This window comes from Limulus polyphemus, unplaced genomic scaffold, assembly GCF_000517525.1.
Source record: "Limulus polyphemus unplaced genomic scaffold, Limulus_polyphemus-2.1.2 Scaffold1224, whole genome shotgun sequence".
Taxonomy (NCBI): Eukaryota; Metazoa; Arthropoda; class Merostomata; order Xiphosura; family Limulidae; genus Limulus; species Limulus polyphemus.
Genome location: NW_013666834.1, coordinates 180915 through 200161, shown reverse-complemented (window position 1 = coordinate 200161; position 19247 = coordinate 180915). Strand labels below are relative to the sequence as shown.

General features: G+C 33.0%; 1 protein-coding gene across 1 annotated transcript; it reads right to left on the bottom strand.

Moving 5' to 3' along the window:
* Positions 1–437: 437 nt before the first annotated feature.
* LOC106462683 (RNA-binding protein squid-like) lies at positions 438–15990 on the bottom strand. The gene is made up of 7 exons (XM_013922630.2): positions 15716–15990; positions 12961–13001; positions 12054–12181; positions 10325–10477; positions 5015–5264; positions 4711–4881; positions 438–646 (listed from the first exon to the last, which is right to left on the bottom strand). The coding sequence occupies exons 1-7, from the start codon at positions 15880–15882 to the stop codon at positions 564–566; spliced, it is 993 nt and encodes a 330-aa protein (XP_013778084.1). The 5' UTR covers positions 15883–15990; the 3' UTR covers positions 438–563.
* Positions 15991–19247: the final 3257 nt, after the last annotated feature.

Here is a 19247-nt window from a genome sequence, read left to right as displayed (position 1 = left end):
TCACATTTTAACGCCCCCACGGCTGAATGGGCGAGCATGTTTGGTGGGACGGTGATTCGAACCCGTGACCCTCAGACTGCGAATCGAGCGCCCTAACCACCTGCCAATGCCGGGCCTTTGAACTTGTAAAGTACCCCACCATTCCACCTATATATTTTTTTAGAAATACTTATAACACTGCAAAACTTGTATATAGTAATAATAATAATAATAATAATATCCATCGTAATGCTCATTTCACTGAACTGCCTCAAAAGTCCAAAGAAGTACGCCAAATCGTAGTTGCACAACTGTCATTTTATCAGATCAAGAATGGATAAAATTCAATCATTAAAAATTTACTGTTTTGATGTTATAACTACTTATCTAGCAGTAACTTGCCGATATTCAGATAATTTCATGCTCCCTACAAAGAAAGCACAACAGTTTGTCAAGTGTTAACACCTCTAAAGACTTTTATTCAACATAAACTATATACATTGGATAATGAACATGCATGATGTCTCATGAAATTACAATGTCAACATGGTGCAACATTTGTACCACACAGTCTCAATATACACTTAATGGTAAGGATGGTAAGAAGTGGTGGTGGCACTCCCTCTTACTGCTCCACGAGTCTTTCCATATCCACTATCTTGTTGACCTGCAATTAAGCCCACATCTGGATTAAGTCTTTCTGCTAAAAGCTGAGCTATACAAGTAAATGAATCTTAACAAGGAATTAACCTTGGTAGTTAAAAGCAGTCCTTCACGTTTGAAAAATGCATAAGGGTCTGTGAATAGCCCCCCCACCAAATGTCCACACACGCCTTTAGCAGGCTGGTGCATGTCAATTTTTTGTCTACAAAAGTTGACAAAAATAATTAATATTGATTGATTTGTACTGTTCTTCTATTAACAAAGTAATTTTGACGCCTAAACCGAGATATGTTCACAGCATGCCACTGAACTATGACCACCTCCAATCAATATGGCAGCCCTTGTGGCCTCCTGTCATGCAAAAAGTAGTTCAAATACAATTTAGATCAGGATCAAATTCGCTAAAACTTTTCTTACTAGTCTGAATGTGCTAATAATTAATATTCATTTTTGTAATTTAAACTATAAAATTATTGACAGTTTCTCAGTTACAAGGATGTTTGATATCAACATAGAACAAGAGTTTGAAAATGTTATTACTGTACATGTAACATCACTAGTCTATACCATTTAAAATAAAAGTCATAGCAGTGAAGAAAAGGGTCACACGAAGTTATCTACGAGCTTGTTTGTGTAAACAAACAATAGCCGATTGCCAATGGTGGAATTATTTGGACTATTATTCTTGTCTATTATATGCATTACTTTAACAACTTAACCAATGAATTCTGGGCCATCATCAAATGTTATATCAGACATTTTGTATGTGTTACAACCAGAAAGCTTTTTGTGGAGTTACCAAGATTTGAACCCCCAAACCCGTGTTCTTGAATACAAGAACTCTAACCACTTGGCTATCAGTGCCCATATTCAGGATCACAGGTTCATGGTTTCAAATGCTGGTAATTCAACAAAAAGATTTCTGGTTGTGAATTATGCAAAATGTCTGATAAAACACCTGACAATGACCAGAGAATTCACTGGTCAACTCGTTGTGAAAATAATACATATAACAAAGACAAGAATAATAGTCTGAATAATTATACCATTAGTATTACCAACACCTCATCTCAATCATTCCACAAAACTATAACAGTTGATTGCATGGTCAATACCATGACAAATAATAAGAGGATTTGAATTTAAAAGTATTTCTTGGTAAGAATAAAAGGACCAGTTGTGGGCCCAAAAGAGCAGGCTTCATGACGGATATGGTTGGGGCACTAACAAGCCCTTGCAAAATTTGTTTTACAGACACTTTTAAGTGTTAGTATGAGAGTGTCAGTTGAACAGGATGGACTGCAAATGGCATGTTTAAGCCAAATATTATAGATACACTTCCATGTAGAAGTTTCGTGTGGTGCAAAATAAAACATGGCAATGAATTTTTAAGCCATAATAATTCTGATCTACGTCTGGTCAGTACAAGGTTCTTAATTATCATCAACAGGACTAACTAAGAAAGACTTCAGAGGGTATTCATTCAGACTGTATTCATATTAACACTAGTGAAATGTAACAAGTGCAAAAAGTCAGTCAATATACTAACACAAAAAGGGGGAATATTAAAAAATGTTCTCAGTAATTAATTATACATTATAAAAAGTAAAGGAAAACTAATATAAATATCTCAACATTTTCTAGAGCAGAGGTGCACAACATACGGCCCGCGGGCCAAATTTGGTCCGCCAGCTCATTTTGTACGGCTCGTGGCACAAAATTATAGTGCACAAAGTTGAAAGTGTTTTTTTTAATTTGATGGAAATGTTTTTAACTCCCAAAGAGCATTACCCGTTTCATTCATTAGTTACAAGTACCACGTCACTACGCAGTTATAGACTTATTGTTGCATCACAGAAGGTTCAACAGAAGCAGGCTAAAACAACCACGAGATCGTTAGTCAATTTTAGTGGATGCAGTCTTTTCTTACTATATATCTAACTTACATTTAACCATTACAAGCTAACTACGTTTGCTGGGTAAATTCGATAAAAACTCTCTTGCCCACATTTAGCAATATAAAACATCATAATATCGTGTATCATTATATTACGGAATGGCTTGGTATTTTGTAATTTTAGCAGTGTAATAATTGTACAATAACAGTACATTTTTGTTTACAAATTTAAGAATTCCATAGTGGACAAGGGTAAACAGAGGAAAGTGGATAAGAAGCATAGAAAATTTAAACAAGAGTGGACTGAGTAATATTGTTTTATCGAACAAGAAACTGATAAAAATATCATATACCTTGCATGTTGTGAAACAGTATCTGTGGCAAAGGAATATAACATTCGAAGGCATTACGAGACCAAGCATCGCAAATCTTTACACAAGTTGACAAATACTGAGAAAAGGAATAAAATTGAGCAATTCAAAAAGGATCTTTTGTCTCAACAAAATGTGTTTAAGAGAGTAAACAATGTTAGTGATGCTAGCACATGAGCAAGTTTCTTTGTAGCACGAGAAACTGAACCTAAGTGCCAACCACTTACCAACAGTGATTTTGTTAAATCATGTATGTTAGTGGTCTGCAACAAGGTATGCCCAAAAAATAAATTTTTCAAAATGTAAACTTATCAATACATTGAATAATTAGCGATATATCGCAAAACGCAAGTGTTCAGTTGAAGAGAATTTGTTTGCAATTGGAGTATTATTCGATTGCATTAGATGAGAGATGTTACATAAAAGATACTGCTAAGTAGTTGTATGTGTATATATATGGAACAAAGATTTTTTATATAATTTGAAGCTTGCAGATATGTACTCGATTTATGGCCAAACCATTGGTGAGGAAATATGCAAACAGATACTTTCAGTAATGCAAAATTTGAAGTTACCGAGCAATAAAATAGCAGCCGTGTGTACTGATGGTACAACCTGGATGGCAGGAAAAAAAAGGTACTACTTTGCTGCTGAAAAACGTTTTCTGTCCTAGACACAAGCGACATCTTGCAACGTTTTGGCTGAGTCACGGCAAGATATTGCAAGGTTTTGTAGCCATTAGGTCTGAGAGCATGAAGGTAAAGTTATACGAGAGTTGGAAAATGAAGAATGATTGTGATTTAGGTTTTTTAGCCGATATAACATTCCATCTAAACTGCTTCAACAAGATTCTTCAAGGCCAAGACCATTTGGTTAGAAATATAGTTTCTGCATTCAAGAGTTTCAGGCTTAAATTGCAGCTCTTTGTTTTACAACCAAGAGAAGGAGATTTGTCTCGCTTTCCAACTTGTGACTCAGTGTTTTCGAAAAACACAACTGAAAGAATGGCGAAGACTTCAAAATATGTTCCCTGTCTTGAAGATTTACAGCTGGAGATCAGCACAACCTACAGGCAGAGGAGACTACGTCTAAAACTTTTAGTCCATCCATTTTCCATTAATGCTGGAAATCAAGATCCTAGTATTCAACTCGAGATTAGACTTGCAATGTTCTACAGTCCTAAAAAAGCAAACATCGATAATGTTCTCCAGTTGAATTCTACAAAGCACTTGACAAATCCAACTAAGGCACTCAAAGTAGCATCACTATTTGGGAGTACTTGCATGTGTGTGTGAGCAAACCTTTTTCCAGTTACACAAATCTGTACATCATGGTACTCTAACTGATCAAAATTTAACCAACATTTTGAAAATTGCAACTTCCAAGATCAAGCCAGATATCGCTGGCATGGCAAACTCAAAATGGTGTAATGATTCGCATTAGCTTCGCGTTACAGTATACTGTTGAAAATGAAACACGGTCGCATAAAATAATAAATTTAATGCAACTGGTTTGTTTACATCTCGTGATTTAGGCAGCTTTTTTTTTCTTTTTTATTGAGTAAATTTCATTCTTATTTACAGAATTGTTAAATACACTCATTTTTGTCTGTTATTAAATCTAACAGTTTCTACATCACAATTTAACAGAAATTTTGTTAAATAGTCTTTAGAGTTAGAAGAATATGCAAAGGGCTTAAAAATATTTTGGAGGAAGAAATATTATGGCCCGCCAAGTCTCAATCAGTTGTGCACCCTGTTCTAGAGATATTGGCTTAACCTGGGAATTAATTTTTCATACCATAACTTTGTCCATATTGCCCCCATCCACTGTAGTCGTAACTACCATATCCACCACTGTAATCACCACTATAACCACTGTAGTCATAACTGCCATATCCTGGATTATAGTTGCCATATCCTTGACTATATCCTCCATACCCTGGACTTTCCCAGCTCTGAGCCATGTAACCTAGGGGGAAAAAAATAAATTAATAAAAATGTATCATTTCATTAACAATTCAGTTGCACTCTAAAAACCATAAAAACTGTACAACATTTTTGAGGTTATTATACTTAAATTTACACATCAAAATTGCTCTAACCTCCTCTTCCACGACCCCTTTCACCATTGGCTCCACCTCGAGGAGATCCCCACCCTCCCATGAATCCACCACGCATGGTTCTGTAATCCGGCTTAGGAGTAGCCTTCTTAACATCACACTCTTTACTTCCTATCATTTGCTTCGGTTGTTTAGTAACTTCATTCACAGCATCTTCTGTCTCGAACGTTATGAACGCAAACTGTCGTCTTTGGTTCTTTACCTTGTCTACTGGCAACTCAACAGTTTCAACCTAGGTGACAAAGATTTTAAGTTATACTACTATTAATGAAGAAACAAAAATAAAAAACGATTAAATAATGATACCTACATTTCTTTAGTAATACGACTCTTAAAAATAAAATAAAAAAGTTGCAAAAAGTAATTCTTTGCCATGAAAACTGAGACTAGTTAGGAATAAATAAATATTGGTCTAATAATGCCAGAATGTTTATCCAAATTTAGAGACTAAATCGAGTTGATAAATAAGCAGTGCATCAAATTTAAGAACTTGTATACCTAGTAACAAAAATACTACTGATACAAAATTTCAACATGCTACCACATGTATTGACTTAACTATTTCAAGTCTGGTATCTTTTTTCTTTAAGTAGGGCAAAAAACATTATAAAGTGTTAAAAAAAACAATAATTCTTACTTCAAATCACCTGCAAAAAAAAACCCTCAAATGTTCAGATGTGGTATTTTAATTTGATGTTTATTTAATTAACATTTCTTATGTATAAAACAATAAATATCCAAACTGCTAACCACAACTTCAACAAAACAATGTTGCAAATTTGTGGTCTTTGTACAGATTTGTTATACATTTATAGCACAAACAGTATTAACCCTCTCCAGACGGGTTACGGATCAAAGGCCAAGTCATCGCATTCAAAAGTTTATTGAACTACTATTTCATGAATTTATGTCAATAAGTTTGGTATCAAACTGTAGATTATGATTAAAATGTTAGTATTATACATTATTTAATTTCCTAAATTAAAAGTAAATATTAAAAAACAAAGTTAAACATTGATTTTTGTGTGTCATGTGGTATGTTCAGTGCAGCACTGGTTCAAATTAGATGTTTGTGATGTCAAAATACCAAGTCTATAGTTTTGTATGAATTAGGAACTGAAATTACCAATACTGACAAGCTATAATATAAAATAAGAACCTCGTATCTTTTCTATTTGTGAGATATTACCCGTGTAATGAATTAAACAAAGTGACCCAGCTCACCTCTTTCCATTTTTAGAAACTGTCCCTTATATACACTTACTTCAATATATGACATGTAAATAACAAAACGAAAGCTCAGAATGTCCCTCTAATGGCTTTCTCAGCTATTTTCATGTTTTAGAACGCCATCTTATTCTTTTGAACGAAGATTTCAAGGCGATAGGTTGCGCCTTTAGTCTGCTCAAAATTTCATATTTTTTTTGGATCCAAATACAGCTTAGTTACCAAGTTTGATAAATTATAGAGGTATTCTATGGTATTGATATAGTAAATTATGATGTTTTGGTTATTCAACTGAATATATAAACCTAAAAAATTATTTCGTTTTTTTATCCTCCATCTGCGAAATATTAAAAGGCTTAGCAACCTACATCAAGCAGCAACCGTGTACAAAAGTTGTAACTAGAAGAAATAAATGTTTGCTTTACTTCTTCATTTACTGTTCTATGTTTTAAGAAAAATAAGTTTAAGAACTTATTCCTAAATAGTAATAATCTATATACATATATAATTTATAATAATTGAAATGTAACTATATTTTGCAGAATACTAGTCTACTAAAACACAGCCAAACAGGTCACTTAAAGACTAAAGGTCAGTTATATATTATTGGATACGGTAACATGAGAGCACGTGTGCTGCGTCATTGTAACTACTGTATTGTTAGCTAAGTATAGCTGGAAGGTCAATATAATAAAAATAATTATATATACATATATAAAAAGGTATAATGTTATGAGATTTAAGCTATTTAGTCTAAACATTTATATTTTCATGTTATAATTTGTCACTAGAACAAAAGAAGCAACTTTTTTATGATGGTTACAGATGAAATAGTTTTTTCATAAGAAACATTTGATAACTAACTGGACATTATAAAGATTTCGCATGTGAAATTTGAAAATTTTCTGATGCATAAAATATTTTTAATCTTAAAATGAAAATTACTTTGCATGTGGATAGGAAACATAAGAAAAAAAAGGCAAGAGAAAAACAGTGCTCAACAAACCTGAAGACTTAATAAAAAATGATATTTTGTGTATGAATGCACTGTAATGTTTACTTATAATCTGCCAAATTCTCTTAATACATGCTTAAAAGTTATAGCACGAAAACTATGACAAGCACAAAACGGTTACGAGGTCAGTCCTGTGGACCGAGCCCAGGCTGAAAGAGTTACGAGTGAATTTTGAAGTTTATGGTGTCAAAAACTGTAAATTCAATTTAAAGAAATTGTTTTTTTACACCTTCTAAGCTTTCAAAGCTAACATAACCATAAATATATTTGAAGGCTTGGATTAATTCTTTCCGTTAAAACTCCCTTTCTAATGCGGATTATAAGCTTCTAAATTTTCATTATTACATCAGAAGCCTTCAAGTAATCTAACTGCATCACAGTTGTTTTGTGTGTGATGTAAAGGTAGAAAGTTAATTTTATTAACTCTACTGCTTATTTTGCTAGAACAACTACTTTGGTAATTACTCTATGCTTTACAAAATTTCCAGTCTTACAGTGAAATTTACACCAGCATGAGCTTAAAGATTAGTAAAGATTTTTGAAACACCTGTAAACAAAATTCCAAAATGAGTACAGAGGCAACTTTCATAAATGTAGTACAAGAAGAATACGAAATTCATACAATAGTGTTAGAGCACTGACTTGTAAAACCAAGCAAATACATAGTTAAAAAATAAAGAAAGAAAAGTACCAGGAGCTACACTTATTAGCTCTAGATTATATATATTTATTTGTTGATCAGTCAAGTAAACATCCTCCAACACAGAAAATGGTATGACAAGTGGTCACTGGAAGTGGAAGAGTGCAAAAGCTGAGCTCTCCAAAGTTTATGTTATTAAGACTTGGATTATTAGTTTTATCAATTTCAGCCAATTACTGTTTCTCAAGAAGTCTTAGGTGAGTAAACACATAATGTAAGCTCTTTTTCTGTTCCTTTTTTCAACTATATAAAGCCAATATGATCTCCAATTACGCAGAAACTTGCATGAAGATCAGAACAAAATAATAAAAGCTTAGACTGGCGATATGTTGCCAGAAGAAAAAATTTCTTTATGAACAACGTCTGCCACCATAACAGTAGTTTTTTTTCTCTTAAATAAGTTTGTCATTCCATTCTTTATTTCAGTTATGGTGTTGAAATACAAGAAATTTTGTATTTATGGCAAAGCTACAAAGGCTATCTGCCATCATCCCTAATTTTAAGGTACAGACCAGAAGGAATGCAGCACCTACCACAAATGCTAAGAGATTGACTGTCTCATTTATAATACACCTACAGCTTAAAGTAAGGGGAATACTTAGCGGTATCCCGCAAAAACTAACGTGTCTCACAAACTACAGCTTTACCACAGGGCTAACCAATTTTATAGTACAATAGGAAATGTTTTTACATGAAACGAGATGAGGTAGATCTAGTTATATCATTTTGCACCTGACCATGTAAAGTTTCATTTCACTGAGAAGACCATTTATTGTGTTAGGTCCATGTAAATGCTTCTATGGGAAAAGAAAATCAACAAGAAAGAATGTAAAAGATATTTATTAATGAAAATAAAACAGACTTAAAAACTATTACATATACTAAATAAAATCTTCTGAAAAACAATTTTAAAAAAAGTCAGCTTATGTGTAAATTTGGTATTGTACAAGTTTCTTTTAATATACACACCATTTTGATTTAAAAAAAACAATAACCAACGTTACAATTTACGGTTAGAAAAGAAGACAGGGAGAAACCTATCTAGCTACACATTTGATTGCACATATTTCACACTGCACAGTATGTCAATATATTAGAATCTACTAGCCTGTTCCCACCATCTTCACAGAAGAACTTGTGTGTTTAAAAGCCAGGGAATAAAACAAGAAAATTAAAAGAAATGTGTAAAGATTAACATTTTAAATTCTGGATATCATTAACTGAAGGTGTGAAAACAAATTATGCATTCAAAGAATGAGAAAAAAAAAACAAGGTAATGTTCATTTTATTTTATAATTTTCTATTTTCCTATCAATGCACATTGATGACTCAGCTAAGGTTGTTGGTAGGATGGAGAAAACAACAAATATAAAATTTAACCAAAAGAAAAAAACAAAATGTAATTAAGATGTTTTAAGAGGTTATTTAAATTACTTAAGAAAGCTGTAAAGTCTAGAAAAGTAATAAATGAACTTAGGATTCCAAAAATTGTTTAATCTTGAAGTCTAAGTTCAAGGAAGGTCCAGTTCAGTCTAAACTTTGATCAACGTGTGTTACTGGGTTAGACTAGTTTAAGAATTCCATTCCTCATCAGTAACCCTGAACACAAGTTAACCAAAGAGAGGTAAAATGGACCTATATCATAGTGAAAAGTATCAAACATACTGTTTCTGTAAACATATTTCGTAGTCTCTATGAGAAAAACCTAGACACTGGATATACGAAATGAAGAAAAAAGTGTAATTGGTCAATATTCAATTCTTCTTAGACCTTGAGATTAAACAATTTTGGAATACTAAGTTTATTTATTATATCTGCTATTATGCGGCTACATAACGTGAAGAACCGAAAAGTGGCTATTGACACTTTTTCTTCATTCCACCTATCCAATGTATAGGTTATCTCATACTGACTGCTAAGCATGTTCATACCAACAGGGTGTCTCAGAAAGTATTTTTATCCTTAGCACGAATATCGTCTTTCACCCAGAATCAAGTCATATCGATGCAGTTGGATTCAGAAATTGATATTTTGTATACAACAGACTTGTAAAGTCTACTAAAAGCTTGCTAAATTTCATGAAGATATACTTGGTAAATTCATAATTCTAGTATGTATAGCTTTAACATTCTAGGGTTTACCCAAATGGGTTAAGCTGAATGCAAAGGGTTAACACTTAAAACCTTTTCACATATTTCAAAGCTTGTATTTGATTAGTATTGAAACAAGGATAATCAGCTTTTCAAATATTGTGCATTTTAAAAACAAATAAATACACTGTAACAAAACTATATTATTCCACTATAGCTACTGATGGGGAAAAATAAACAAGAAAAAACTTATTTTTTACCTTGCCAAATTGTTGAAAGTATGTCTTGATATCACTTGCAGGCATGTTTGGATCAAGTCCTCCAACAAAGATCTTTTTTGCTCCAGGTTTAGACTTGGCTTTTTTAGGGTCAATTTGTTTCCCCTTAACTGTGTGTGTTCCATCTTTTATCACCTAATTATGAAACAAAAGAAACAGTTCATTACTTATCAAATGTTTAAAAAAATAAGTAAAATATATAAATACACAAACGTCATGCATCCTTCATAACTTTTTAGTTATATCCACAATTTAATCAAACAACTTTATTATCAATGGACTTCAATAAATTTGGCACCAAAATGTAGCTTACATTCCAAATTTTAATATTAAAAGTTTTAATTTCTTCATTTCAAAAGGAAACATTTAAATTAAATAAACTCTCAGTCTTCACTTTTCTGTATCACGACACTTCTTTGCTCCAAATTGCCTCTTTTTTCGATTTTATTTGTAACCCTATATGATATTCCAACTTTAGCATAAATTACACTAGTAATATATATATATTACTAAGACTTAATATAAACTTATAGTTTCCAATCTTCCTGCTTTACAAAGAAATAAACTCGAAAATGAAACTCTCATGCCATGCCCTCCTATTACACAGGCTTTCAAAGAAGCCAATAATTATCTCCATTTGCTATTGGATTATTCATAACCAAAAGAAAGAAAAATATTTTCATTTACTGAATCCTCTACAAGGTTAGCTTGTTCTGACAATCGTTTTTGAGCTATCAGAATTACTTTAACCCACTTACAGCCAAGTTTGAAAGCCAGTTAAAATATAATTATATGGAATTATATTCTTTAAACATGTTAAAATTTTTTGTTCTAGCTGCCATATTGGGTTTTGTACATATGTATTTTATCTATTGTTACAAAAATAACAAATAAGAAACTTATTAGGTTAAATAAGAATATAAAAAAAAAAAAACATACTAGATAGCCTGTATACATTGAAAGCATAGCATATTTGTAACCTGACCATGCACATGCTGATACCTCAATACTTTATTTACACAAAGCTACTCCACTAAAGTAAGTTGCTTTTGCCATAATCTTAGTGCAGCTGTAAAGCAATAAGTCTAAACGATTAGGAGATTTGAAAAATATTAGCTTTGGTTGTAAGAATGAATGGTGTACAAATGTCAGTTACAATATTCAGTCATTCTAGAAAGAAGAAAAAAAAAGATAGCTTAGATTTATTTTGTACTTTTCATTTTACCCTACATGGCCAATTTCACAAGTGTAGGATACACAAGATATTTTTTTCAGTAAAATTAAGACTTGATATTTGTTTAGTAAGTTCTAGAGTTATGCAAATGAAATATGAAAACTACGACGAAAACGTAGTTTTATTCTTAACATGAAAATAATCTTGTACTCTTGACTAGTCAGAATCCGAGTTAGATGGACTCGTAATATTCACAAACAAATATTTTTGTAAAAATACTTCAAACATACGTGCAATGTTTACCAAAAGCTTACAAAACTTTGCAAATGTACGCATAGCGTATTCAACATTATGGTACATGAAAGTTAATTATTCAATATTGGTTTAGTCTAATGCACTGACCCCATGAAACATCGGGTTAAAAAAGCTTTTAATATTTTGAGCCATAAATCCCAAACTTCATAAATACAACAATATTTTTGACCACTCAACATAAATTTAAAGTCTTAGCACCTAGTGCACCAGTCAAATACTTACAGCATCTACAGACTCTTGTGATGCAAATGTAACAAATGCAAATCCCCTGGACTTTCCAGTGTTAGGGTCTGTCTTGATGTTTACATCAACAACTTCGCCATATTTTGAGAAGTAGTCCTTCAAGTCATCTGTAAAAAGTAGAAAGAAATATTACTACCTCACATATTAATTCCAATATTTAACAATATACATATGAATTTCAGAACAAGGTCCCAATCTAAAATCCAACTCTCACAAAACTATCTAAAGCAATCCTTAAAAGGAGACATCTAAGGGTGAACAAGTTTACACATTCAAACAAGAAGGAGACATCTAAGGGTGAACAAGTTTACACATTCAAACAAGAAGGAGACATCTAAGGGTGAACAAGTTTACACATTCAAACATTTGATAACCAGAAAGGTTTTATTTAAAACATCCATTTATTAATTTTTCTAACTAGAATATTCTGAAAGTGATTTCCAAAATAGACTATTCTCAAAATAAGCACAATGTTTCACTGCTATCCATCTAAAGTCTACTAACTAGTATGGTAAAAACTGTCACATTAGTCTAATATCATAAACTTGTCATAATGCACACACTTATACAGTTTCTGTACAAGTCCTCATTATGCTGCAATGAAATTTTGTTTTTCAATTATCTGGAAAGCACAAATATTTTCATAACTTTTATTGTCAAAAATGTCCAATTCCCTACAGAATGTACAACAAATTCTGAAAAATTAAAGATGCAATTTTTTTCTCACAATATTATTGCTTTTGAAAGGAACTAAAATATCTAAAACTTGTTGAGCAATAAGGTAAAATGTGTGGTTCCTAAAAAAGATCCAATAACAGAACACTGTAAAGTCAGTTTTAAATAATTACGCAGTATACACAAGTTATTTTAAAGGTAATACACTTACCAATCTGGGTTTCCCAGCTGACTCCTCCAATGAAAAGTTTTCTATACAGAGAAAAATTAAACAGATTAGTAATTTTTAATCTTGAACCATGAATACCTAACCAGCCATATCATCAGATGGAGAAATTACTTTACCTTTATCTGCCATTACTCATTCAAGGAGACCACATTTCAGCTCTTAAATGTTACTCTGGAAATTTACACTAGAGAAAAACTGTTTACATTAGTAGAAGCTTTCACTGTAAAGACAAAGATTTAAATCAAAACATTAAAGCTTAACTTGAAAACTGAAAACTAATACAGGAATATTTCAAGTAGGATGTACTCTACTGGAAGAAAAAATAACCCAGCATATGTACCATTGCAATCTGATGATCGGTCAACGGCTTGAACACTGGGGATGTCCCTGTGAGAACAAAGTTAATAGTTAAATTTGTCCACCTTTCTAGTATGAATCTCAAAGATTCAAGTTAGATTGAGAATTCTGCTTTGAAACATAAATGCAGATAAAATGCAAACATTAGCTAGGTTGAGCTGCTTTAATCTCAATCATATTAAGCTTAATTGCTGTCCTTTGAAAAAGTCTATTTAGGGTTTAACTGCACTAGTTCTCTTGAGAAATGTACGCGAAATTTTAAAAACCTAAAATTTTGTTGTACTTTTAGCTAGTGCTTTACTTATCGTGAGAAGCACCGTTACCCGGCTGATGTCAAGCGTAGTCCTCTCTCCACCAGTTGCTCGGGCAAGATGGCAGAGGGAAATCTGGAGATTTCAGGTCAAAAGCTCCTGGTGACGTGTTCTGTAGCCTCACAACTGCCATCCATGTGACGTCCTTCACCTAACAAGTCTTCTTCTGACCAGATCTTGAGTCTCTTGAACCTATCCAGCCCTTTCTTACATACATTGTTTTATTTAATTGTTTTTTTTATTGCTAAAACTTTACCTAAATGGAACCATAAGCATTCAGTGTTCAAGCTAGAATTAGCATGTTATAGAAAAACGCTAACTTTACAGTATAATCTTTTTCACAAACATCAGACACTAAATATTTTGAAATGGCCAAAATCATGGAAATATTAAAAAATTAAAAACCTAATACGAATTAACAAGTGTAGTATATTATAATATACATAGGTTCTACAAGTACCAAAACTAACATCAAATTATTTACATAATAGTCTTAACACAATTTTTATCCCTTATTTAAGATAACTCAAGAATAGTACAATTAAAACAAAGGCTGTGAGGGAAACTGATCAAGTAGTGCAAAATTCTGCCTCGTGAAAGATTGGCTGTGAAAAAGAAAGAAACCACCATTAGAAGAGGTGTGAACTACTCACGATTAGAGTGAACTAGGTTAAGAAAATCTTAAAACTCACACCACTGAATTTTACAACCAGCTTGAACACTGCAATCAGAAAGGAAAATTAACTAAAAACAAAGGTATACTAAAGTTATAGCTCGAGTTACTATACTGATTAAGTTTTAATTTTGATAATATCTACAAAAAGCAATGAAGTTAGTTATAAAAAATATATAATGTGAAAATAAAAGTCAAATCATAAATGCCACACTGATTAGGTGATGGTTAGAATAAGTTTAGCTTTCAGTTACACTAATTACCACCAACAAGTTTTTTTCAAAGAATAGCATCAGAGCTGAAAAACTTCACTGCACCAGTGTGTTTACTATGAGTATAAAATTAAATCTTGTCTAGAAGCACTCGTGGTATTACAAATCGCGCCTAGTTACAAAAACTACAATATTTCATTAAACTCACTATACACTTGATCTCCTTCCCAAACTCTGTGAGCAAAATATCTACCGACTACATTAATACCAATAATCACTAGTACTAGCAGCATGGGGATTGCAGATGTTAGGTAAAGGATTTCATTTCAAAATTCAAATATTGAAAGCTGCATAATTATACCAAACACACACAAAAAACTAGTTCAGTTATGTTTGTGGTCATATAACTAGCAGAAACTGTTGAAAATGCACTGGTATATTTCACAAGAAGAAATATATCAAAGAAATATGACATTGACTGTGTGAATCTGTAGCAAGTAATTAAAAGTGTACACTTGAGCAACAGAAAAGAAACCAATGTATCTTTTAGTTAGTCTTACTCAGTTACTATGGAATTTAGAAGTTATCACAACACTGAGGTAGGTGTACGTCCAGTTGTTATAATACATGCATCCTAACTGTTAAAATTAAAAAGCATAAATCATTAAATGCAAGCACAACGAACTTTTGAAAAATTGTACAACTGATGTACTAGTAATACGTAACTTTTTAAGACATTAAATTTAATTTTAACCTTCTGGGTTAATACACGAATAAAGAAATTAAGATTTCTGTGCTTTTAAATTCTCAAAGTTAACAAAAATAACTCAACCAGTATTACTTTAAAGTCACTTTATTTTTTCCTTAACTGAACAAAATGTATTTATGCTGATGATTATAGATTTTCCAGATGTCAACGCTAACACTTGAAAGTCGATAGGCCCGCCATCTTAGTACTACTACTACTACTACTGGTACCACGGCTGCCGGAAGAATATTTTTGAACAAAGAAACAGGCTGGAACCATAATATCAAGCTAACACTCAGTATCAGTAAGTGTTAAACAAAATTTACCTCTACAATGTAGAACAAAGTTTATCTACTTCTCAAACTTAAGGTATCCCTAATAATTACTCTTATTCTAAACGTCATTCAAACATAAAAATTATAATCAACCAACCTACCTATCATCATCAGATTTTCCTTTACTGCTATCCATTTGATTTTGACTGTTGTCCCCGTCTTGCAAAGTATCCGTTTCCATTCCATCATGTTGATATTGCCCATACTGATCTTCGTTGTAATCACTATATTGCTGATTCTGTCCGTTGTATTGGTTCTCGTCTCCCATTTTACTACTTATTAAAATTATTTATGAAAACGCAACTTTTAAAACACTTTTAAAAATCACTTCAGCTCGCAGAAGAAAAGCCGTTGTGTGCGAATGAGCTTTTAACGCTATATACCACGTGATTCATTCGCTATGTTTAATTGGACGAAAAGTGTGATGTCACGCAGATATTCATATTTGTTTCTAAGACGTATTTGAGCATACGTGTGTATATATATATAAATATATATATATATATATATTTATTTATTTATATATATATATATAGTTGATATCTGAATTATGTAAACTTACGTTGACAATTGAATTATATCCATGTGAGACCTAACCATCGCGCTTAAATTATTTGAAATAACACTGGTAGAAGTAGTTTGTTAAAACCTGTTGTACCTTATATAGAATAAAGCACGAACATTTAACGTTATCACTACTTTTAATACCATTGACTGAGAAGCACAAACCGCTTTTTGTAATTGTAAATTACTTCTTTTTTTCAAGTAGTTGAAGTAACGTTTTTTATAGTCAACTGTTTGCGAGAATCTTCTACATATTTGTTTCAACTGTTATCGCCCACATATTTATGATCGAGATCGAAACACAAGCCATACAATCCACACTTTATCCTCCCATATACTGGTATAGATATGACACTTTTGCTGGTTTTACTTCTACCGAACACATACTCACTTTCTTTGAACACATAAAATCCATTCATCTGAACATTGAATTCACCATCGAACACGAAAATAACAAGCAGTTATCTTTTCTTAACCTCATCCTTAATAGATCCGACACACAATTCAATAACAAAATTCACCGAAAAATCACTCACATGGGCCTCTACATTCCCTGGAATTATGCCCATGAATCCACACAAAAAAATCAATATACTAAAAACATTTATAAACACAGCTTCAAGGCTTTGTTCAACTGACTACATAAATGAAGAAATCAACTTTAAAAGCATCCTTTAATTTCCATCAACAACTGTCGAACAACTGTTCACACAACCAGCAGAACAACAACCTCAAAACTCAACTCACAAAAAAATTTACACTAATACACCAAACAACAACACAGCATTGCACTGCAATTTACCATTCATCCCTGAAATCAGTTCAAAAATAATTCACACAAGGAGAAAACTTGCCATGCCATGAAGCATAAATTTCCTGTCGCCTTCAAATTCACTCAAAAACCCAGTCCTAAACTAATGTTATTACTGAATAAAAATTATGCAGAATTACACAATTCCAACGTCGTTTATAAACTAGCGTGCAATAACTGTCCAGTTTTCCACATCGGAGAAACCGGAAGAAAATTGGAAACCAGATTCACCAAACATAATAAAAAAATCCTCTCTTGGTAACCATCATTGTAACTGAAAAAACAAGTACATCTATAGAAAACACCGTAATTTTAAACAAAGAACCAAATATCAACTAACGCAAAGTAAAGGAAAGCATCTTAATTGAACAAAACAGCCCCACCCTAAACCAACACCCCAGAGTACCAAGATATATTTACTAAGCTGTTAAGCAATCTCCGATCATGTGACCTCTTGTTCCATACTGTATATATATCCGTGTCTATGTAAACTACTTGTAGCTGATGATGATATAAGCTTATCGAAACGTTGTACATTTGTAATAAAGTTTCTTTCACTACCTATTCAGGCCATTCAGAGCAATTTATGTATAGTTAATGAGTATGGTGCAACTACCGGAGCAAAAGTTAACTGGGATAAACTTCTAGCTCTTTATACAGGGGGGAGGGACCGGGAAGATAAGCCCTTTGGTCTGAACTAGACCCCAAACCCCGTTAAAATACTAGGCATATGGTACAGTGCACACGACACTATAGAACATAACTGGAATATTTTAGCCAAAAATCTTGAAAGTACAATCGAAAACAGGGAAAAGGGAGAAATATTTCTCCTTGCTAAGGCTCAAGTCTATCCTCCTCTAGCAGAAACTATCATAGTCACGAACAGGAAAATATTTAAATATATATATATATGGGAAGGAAAACCTGAACTGTTAAAAAGAGAAATTATAAAAGTCCCCCCGAGCATGTTACTTAAGTGCTGGTAGTATGTTTTTAAGTGAAATATAAGGTAACTAGGGGTGGTTGTTGCATGTTAATCTGTTTGGAAGCATCACAGTATTTACTGTTGTGACCCGAGGAGACATCTTATCAGGGTATCATTGGGGTGATCTGTTTGATAAAGTTGGAAGTAAAATAAAATCAGACTGTTGATAAGAAGGTGATTCGGTCTGGTACCCCTAAGCTACCTTTTTTCGGAGGGGGGGGACCCTTTCAGCTGTGGGGGCGTTATAATGTAAAGGTCAATCCCACTTATTCATTGGTAAAAGAGTAGCCCATGAGTTGGCGGTGGGTGGTGATGACTAGTTGCCTTCCCTCTAGTCTTGCACTGCTAAATTAGGGACGGCTTAAGGAACAGAATTACATTAATTTAGGGGGAAAATCAACACAGTACATATGTGAATTAATGCTACCCCAAGCTACCCAAAAAATAGAGGCAAATTACCCAAATGTAACATGGAATATAGTTTGGTTCTTAGTGAACTCCAGGCTCTTTAAAGCATCTCGGCGCGATATCGTCTGGGAAATATCCCATGAAATGATCCCAGTACGAGCACGCCTAAACAGATTTCAAATAACACAAGTAAATAACTGCCCCTTTTGTTCCTGTATTGAAACTGTACGCCATGCTACGTATGACTGTATAAGTTCTGCTGCATTATGGGGGAAATTCGCCTTCATTTTCGTTAACAAATATATCATGTTTACCACGGTACTTTTCTATCCTACTGTCCCTGTTGGTGAATCTCATGTTTTACCACAGTACTTTTCTATCATCCTGTCCCTGTTACTGAATCTCATATTATTGTTGTTTTTTATACCTACTGTGGGAATTTAAAGCGCAGATCTGGGTTTCCAGATGTAGAATGATCTTCAAGCGCACGCGGGAAGGTGCTCCAGATATCTTAAGAAACATGAGAAAAACCGTCCGCATGCATCTGCGAGCTTACAAATATAGATACAGCGTAGATGATTTCAGAACCAAATGGATCTTCGACCTGTAGTTCTAACAGTAGATCTTCCACTAGCTACAACTCTCCGACGGCATTCGTGGATTCCAAGTAGTCATATGGTGATGAAGGACTGCGTCAGGCCAGTATCTAAGCTGGAGGATCTAATCCTAATACATAGTGCTACTTGATACATTCCATATTCCAATAAATTTAGAAAAAAACGACATTTATGCTCCAGACATCAATAAAATAACTTTTTTATTATTTTAAACAACGTTTCGTCTTTACGGCTTCATCAGGGTTAGC